The sequence below is a fragment of the Myodes glareolus genome, chromosome 1 (assembly GCF_982192425.1).
Source record: "Myodes glareolus chromosome 1, mMyoGla1.1, whole genome shotgun sequence".
Classification (NCBI taxonomy): Eukaryota; Metazoa; Chordata; class Mammalia; order Rodentia; family Cricetidae; genus Myodes; species Myodes glareolus.
In genome coordinates this window covers 61,605,424-61,612,537 of record NC_142026.1, presented here as the reverse complement: position 1 = coordinate 61,612,537, position 7,114 = coordinate 61,605,424, and the positions used below count along the sequence as shown (strand labels likewise).

Here is a 7,114-nt window from a genome sequence, read left to right as displayed (position 1 = left end):
TGTCACCTGCTCGCTGCTTACGGGTACAATTTAGAAACATTTTAAGTGACAGAACAAAAGACCTTCCACCACGCAGGCTTCCAGGATACCATGTGACCCTGCAATAGGCAAATGACCTCAGCAGCAACCGCCACTGACCCAACTGACCGTTGCCCAACTTTACCTTTCTACGCATGCGTGCATCATGAAGCGGCCAGTAATTGGCATCTCTGGGACCAATGAGATGCAGAGATTCTCCAGGTTTCTCTGACGTTTTCAAAAGATTCTCATAAGTCAATGAGACTTCGAGTGTATTATCTGACCCCAAAGTTGCCTCTTTCAGGGACCCTGAGAGGAGACAGACACGAGACTGGAACATACCAGGAAGCGCCTTCCAAGCCCGAGATCTGGTGAGGGCATTGTGGAGCCAGAAAGATTCTGCTGCTTAAAAAGAAAAGGAACAGTGAGGGACCAGAGCTCTGAGACCCGAGGAAAGAAGCCAGTGAGGAAGAGCAGGGGAAAGGAGGGGACAGGGGTCAGCGGCGGGCTTGAGTCTGAGGGAGGAGGCTGGGCCTGGACTCTTGGATCCGAGGGAGGGGGTCTAGATACGTAGGCCTGAGTTTGATAGGGACTGAAGTCTTGGGTCTGAGGGAGAACTGGCCCTGGATTCCGGAATCTGAAGGAAGGGGGCTTTAGTCTTAGGAGGCTGGGATAGTTCTCTGGGTCTAGATTCTCAAAATCTCAGATCTGGACTTTATGTCAAGGAAAGCATCGGGATACTAGATGGACACCATGACTGCAGGAGGAGGCTGCTGTGGTGACTCCTTTATGACAGGGTGCTGAGTACTCTCCTCAGGCCTGAAGAAAAAAGAGGGTGACCTGAATCCTGCCTGGGGCCTGTGGGGTGGGAGGAACACAAACCAGATTCCACATTCCTAGGATAGACAAGCCAGGGCCCTCAGAATTTGAGATCTGGGGGAGCTGGTTGCTAAGAGCTGAGAATCTGAGGCCTGGAGAAGCTTCTGCCTGAGACCTGACGTCCTGAGGCTTAAAGCAAAGGACTCCCGGACTGGTATCCCGCATCTGGACACTGAAGGAACAGAGCTGCTGGGTTCTTGGTGGGAATCCATGGCTGAGTCTAAGAATTGCAACAATAGAATATGAGGCTCAGTAAATTTTAATATCCAAGCAACTCAGGATGGACTAACTTTACTTTCTTGTGTCCCCTAATGTTGGCATTGGCCAGAAATCAGGGGTTAATGTCTGTCTGAGTGGCTGAATTGTCTCCAGTTCTCCATCAGTTCCCAGGTCCTGATCAGCTCTTCCCAACCTCAGAGAGGCCATGGCAGCCTGCTGCATCCAGTACTTACTGCTCCTCTTCGTGCTGGGCTTCACCCCCTACTCAGGTGAGGATGTAGAGGAAGAGCAATGGGCACACATCATTTGAGAGTCTTCACTGAGAATCTCTCAACAGACTGGGGAAGGAGGAAATATTGTCAGATGTGGGAGGAGAAGAATGTGTGCAAAGGCCCTGAGGAGGACAATGTGTGAGACACACCTTACTCTACTGACCCACTTTGGTCACCCAAAACCTGCCCAAATTTTCAGAGAGAAGTCAAAACCTTATGTGTCCCTTGGTCCTTTGTCAATAATGGGTGCCACCATAGTGTTCCCCTGCCACCTCCTCCTCGCCTTGGCCCGGTAGTTCTGTCGCCCTAGAATGTCGTTCACTCTCCATTGTTCCATGACACGGTGTGATGTCCCCTAGCCTGAAGGACTGCATATGTGCCACAGTGACTGAGAGTGGATGGGTACATGAAAAGTAGGAAGGTCAAGTTACATGGGGACCTCTGGGCCATTCTAAGACTTCAGAAGATTTTAGATGTATTTTCAGTTTTCTAATAGTTTTCTAATATAGGGGAGTGTCTGTCTGTCTCTCTGTCTGCCTACCTGTCTATCTTCTTGCCTGCCTGAAGGGAGGGTATGTGCTCCTAAGTGCAGAACACTAAACTCGGTACTTCCAAGGGCAGCAAGTGCTCTTAATCCCTGAGCCATCTCCACAACCTTTTAAGAAGTCAGATTTATTCTGGAGGAGATAGGGATCTAACAGAATTTTCTGTCTTCTCAGGGCTGCTCCAAGTTTCTCAAACCTGACATGATTACCTCATCCACTAATAGTACCCCAATGCTGGGTGCTAAAGAAGGTGGAGGAGAAGTGAAGAGGGGATCCGGGAGACCCAGGACAGGCAGGCAAAGGCCCTGGCATCTTACACCTGGGTGGAAGCATTAGACATGGCCACAGTGCTCAGGTTCTGCAGTTGCTGTGCAGCATAAGCCACAGGGTTTCCTGGAGAATGCAACAGGGGCTGGAGGGAAAACATGGATGAGAATTTGGGCAGCTCTGCCTCTTGTGCCCCAGGGGAAGGAACCACCTTTGAGCAGGATGGGGAGGATGTGGTGGGATGGAGCAGAGAGTGCAGATCTGGTTGCAGGAGCAGGGCAGGTGAGCTGCACTTTCTCCCCTGGGAAATGAGGAGATGGCCAGCCCCGCACTGGGGGCCATCAAGGGGATGCACTTGTGGGCACCCAGTCCCAGCTCCCAGGATTTCTGCATCCTGGGACACATGAGGTCATTTGATGTTCATGTGAGGTCGTCAGGGAAGGTCGAGCTCAAGGTCCTCTAACTGGACTGCTGTGTTCAACCCGGACACTAAGGAGACTGAAAGCCAAAATTCTGAGTCCAGCTCTGCCACCCCCTGCCTGGGTGACACTGGACAAACCCCCAACACTTCCTGCCTCTGCTTCCCTCCCTTGAGAATGCTGCCACCTACTGTGGGGCTGTGGTGAGGAAGTGAGACAGTCCTGTCAACAGTGAAGACAGGAGCTGGCTCTGCAGTCCCAGTGCTCCAGAGGCAGAGGCTAGAGGACTGCCAGAGGGAGGCCAGCCTGGACCACGCAGCTAGAGCCTGTCTCTCTCACATACCCACACATACACACACACAGTGGGTGCATTGGGCTCATCTGTGCAGTCATTTCTGTACCCAGGCACCGAGCAGGCCCAGTGCTCACTAGAGGTCAGCCTAGTGATCTCTTTGGAATCTAGGGCTTCTCAATCCAGGAACTGTATTAGGCTGGGGAGATGGTTCTGAGGGTAAAGGGTCTGCAATCCCAGGGCTGGGGAAGAGCCCTGGTTCTACTGATTAGTGGGTCCAACCAAATGAGGGAGCTGTACTTTGAGAAAGAGACCCTGGATCAAACAGGGGGTGGAATCTGATTAAGGACAACACCTGGCATTGTCCTCTGAGCACACACACACACACACACACACACACACACATACTCCCAGGAGCACCAACACAAACATGCAGAAAGATATGGCGCCAGGCCACCTTCCTCAGTATTCTAATGTGTAACTGAACTTTTCTTTGGGCTTCCACTTTAAAAATAATTACACAGATATATCTTATTAACTATGAAAGCTCAGCCTTAGCTTAGGCTAGCCCCATTAGCTCTTATAACTTTAATTAACTCATTTATGTTAATGCACCTTTTCCCTTGTGGCTTTTTACCTTTCTTTGATTCTGTATGTCTGACTCTATCCCTGTCTCCTTGGTGTCTGATGCACACCTGGATTCATCTCCTCATTCCATTCTCCCTGCCCAGAAGTCCTGCCTAAACCTCCTGCCTAGCTACGAGCCAATCAGCTCCTTATCAAACCAATCACAGCAATACATTTTCACAAAGTACTCAAACATCCCACAATGCTAAGAAGGACATGAAACCCCATGGGGAGGAGAGAATGGCTGAAGAGGAGCCCTCTGTGGAGGAGCAAGTCCTCCTCAGGAGGTTCTGAGAGGAGCAGGTGCTCAGGGAGGAACAGGGTGAATGGAGCTGCAGGCTTGGGGACTGTGACTTCTGAGTCCCTTCTTAATCCAGCTGGGGATGTCACAGCCAGGGCACAGGAAGTGTGACTTGGAATGTGATGGCTGCCCTTAGCCCAGAAGCTGAGGGGCAGACATGGTGGCTCCCTGACTCTCACTAATCCTGGTGATTTTTCTCTCCACAGGTGCTCTGAAATGTCACAATGGGACCATGGTGAAATTTGGCAGTGGTTTCACTAAGGAAGTTGTTGACTGGTCCCCGCAGGACTTCAAACAAGCTGGACCTAAGGAGATTTGTCAGGAAACATTCCTGATAATAGACGTAGGTGTGTTTGAAGAGATGCATATCCACACTCCTGCACAGGCCATCCCTGTCCTGCCCTGTCTTCTGTTTCCTGCAGTTCCTGCTCAGCTCCCTTCGTGCCTGGGCTCCTCTCTGTGTGCCTTGTTTCTGGGCCATGACGGGGTACATGAGGCAGCCATGTGTTAATTAGGAGAAAGCCCTGGACTTTATTCCTACAGCACATGAACTGGGTGTGGTGGCAGCTGCCTGTGATGGCAGCATGGAGCTGCGGGTGGAGACAGTCAGTTTCATCTGCAGCTATATAGGGAGTTCCAGAGCAGCCTGGACTAGATGAGACTCAGGGCTGGGGAAGAGTGAGGAAAGGGGGAGGGAAGGAGGGACAGATCAAGGGAGGGAGGGAGAGAGGGAGGGAGGGAGGCAGGATAGAGAGAGGAAGGAAGCTGAGTGACTGACTGTATGGGGCTCTGCTAAGCCAGTGAGTCCCTCTGCAGCTCTACAGGAAGTGGGGAAAGGAAAGAGGAACATAACATGGGAGCCAGCTGTGCCTGTGAAGGGCAGAGTGTGGAGAGAAATCCAGCAGGGTAGAAGAGATGGTGAACACAGTGAGGCTGCAGCCTGTGGGAGGGGCTCAGGGAGACTGTGGAGACAGTGTGCAGCCAGGTCTGCAAGGGGCGGGAGAGGAGCCAGGCTTGAGCTTCAAGTTTTGACTGACACAGAACATGCTGAATTGTGTTCTTCCTGTGACTGGGAGCGTCAAGGAACCCTAGAACTGAGCTCCTAGGCCTTGCCATCCTCCCCATCCAATACTGGCTTTCACTTTTGTACCCTTGTAGGTGCAAAATCTGTCCTAGTGTGGAGCAAAGGGTCCGGTCTCCCTAGGCAGTGGAGTAGTGACCGTGTTGAGGAGATTGCCAAAGGACCTGGAATACAGGCTGCCATGTATATCAACTTCTGCGAATTTGATGATTGCAACAATGCTACCAGCAGCGAAGCCACACTTGGCCACTTTCACTTTGAATGTATGTGATCTGGGGACAGAGAACTTCAGGAGAGCTGCCTGTGCCTGCAGCTGAGAGCACACTGTGCAGCTTCCTCCTCATCTCTCCTCAGCCTTCTATGACACAAAATCCTTCCAGTGCCCTGTTTGTTTGACGAATCAGAGGTCCTGCCCCTCCAATCTTGTCTTCTGCCCTAAGAACACTGCTTGCTATTCTGGTACCCTGGAAATTAAGGGAGGTGAGTGCAGAGGTCTGCATCCCCAGGATTAGGGAGACTCAGGCCTTGACTCCAGGGACTCAGCAGGAGGGAGGGTGCTCCTGGGTCTGAGAGGGGAGGTCAGGGGCCTGGACTGCTAGGGCAGAGGGAGTGTGGCTGGAGTCTAGAACCCTGGGTCTGAGGGAAAAATTCGGGACCTGGACTCTTGGGTCCACAGGAGAAGGCCTGGAATCTGGATTCCTGGGTATAAGGTCTTTAGGTTTACTGATCTAAGCCTTTCCCTTCTCTTTGCCCCTTGACTGGATCTTCATCTTCTAGGTGGGGTCAATGAAACCCTTCTCATCGAAGGATGTCTTCAGTTGACTTTTCGAGATGTATTTCGGGGTGAATTTGGAATGGGGATCTTCACCTTGAGGGAAAAGGTGAAGAAGTTACTGACTGCAAATTCATTCTCCCCTCTGTTTGTCCCTGGCACCTCCCTGGCTTGGGTGTTAGGGCTGGGGCTCTTCTTAGTCCTTTGTTTGGAGGGCTTCATCCTCTCTGCTGAACTCATTTCACCATAACTCTTAACCCAACCCTCCTCTGATGTCATAACCTAAGACCTTACACTTGGAAGCTTCCTTCTGAGTCATCCCAGTGCCGACATCCCTTACCATACGATGCTGCCTCCTGATATTTATACATGGGAGCTGCTGATCTCACCCTGTGCCAGTGGGCAGCCATATATTGGCCACACATGTGGAATAATAAAGTTACTGTTTGTCTCCAAATACTGGGTTTCTCTATGTGAGGAGATGCACAGCACTCGTGGGACCCATTGAGAGTCCGCTGCCAAGCCCTGGCCTCCATGGTGCTGTGTGACAAAATGTTCCCTGGGGAGACTCAACATACACATCTACTCAGCCCAGATTTGACACCTTGACAGAACAAGATACAGACGCCATCAAAGTTCAATTTGGCAAACCAATGAGTTTTGTATTGGGGTTACTTACACGAATATGTATGAGTCAGGAATTACTTACAGGAGCAGAAATGACTTGGAAAAGGCTCATCGCCAAAGCCCACCCCTGCATGAGTGACAGCTCACAGAGCTGGGAACTTGGAGCACAGGGCACAGACAGCAGGCAGCTCAACAGGCTGGAGGTCGTCTTCCAGGTGCCTCAGTTGGTCTAAACCTCTTGCAGCCAGCTCGTCTGGGTTCTGCTTCTTCCTCTCAGCTGGTCTGGTCTGGTCTAAGTCTGCTTTGCAACTTTTACTGCTTGCCCTGGCAGGGAGGGGCTTCAGGGACTTCCTGAATTTATTTTGAGTTATTTCGCTTCCTGCTTAAGCAGCTTCCCTGCAGGATGGAGTGTTTCCATGTCAGAGGAAACTGCTACACAGCATGGGTGACTCCAAGGCTTCTTTTCACCCTGTGCCCCCAGAGTCATCCTGGTGCTGCAACTAAAGCACTGGGCCTTCCTGTGACCTGGGAGGTCACTGATTACTCTGACCTGTGATCCTCAGCTTCTCTTGTGTGTGTGGACTTGGTTCTCTTCTTCTACAGTGTGGTTTCTGGGACATTGAACTCAAAACATCAGGCTTGGAAAAGATGCCATTACCACAATGAACCATCTCACTGATGGATGTTCTTAGAGTTTCAGGATGGCAAGAAACTTGTATCCTGCCCAGCAGGGTTCTATGAGGGAGGAGCAGGGGGTTCACATTCCAGTATCACTGTCCTTTTGGGCAGGCACAG

At 51.2% G+C, this 7,114-nt stretch overlaps 1 protein-coding gene across 4 annotated transcripts; it reads left to right on the top strand.

The window, feature by feature from the left end:
* Nucleotides 1–212: 212 nt before the first annotated feature.
* Nucleotides 213–6,089, top strand: LOC125404556 (CD177 antigen-like). 4 transcript variants are annotated; one of them, XM_087907936.1, is made up of 6 exons: nucleotides 213–389; nucleotides 1,270–1,385; nucleotides 4,046–4,186; nucleotides 4,998–5,183; nucleotides 5,275–5,400; nucleotides 5,698–6,089. In XM_087907936.1, exons 2-6 carry the CDS (start codon nucleotides 1,322–1,324, stop codon nucleotides 5,940–5,942), a joined length of 762 nt encoding a protein of 253 aa, XP_087764062.1. In that variant the 5' UTR covers nucleotides 213–389; nucleotides 1,270–1,321; the 3' UTR covers nucleotides 5,943–6,089. The 4 variants fall into 4 exon arrangements, with proteins under 4 accessions (XP_087764062.1, XP_087764052.1, XP_087764045.1 ...); XM_087907926.1 differs by having other exon boundaries at nucleotides 1,226–1,385; XM_087907919.1 differs by having other exon boundaries at nucleotides 214–389; nucleotides 1,281–1,385.
* The last annotated feature ends 1,025 nt before the right edge of the window (nucleotides 6,090–7,114 follow it).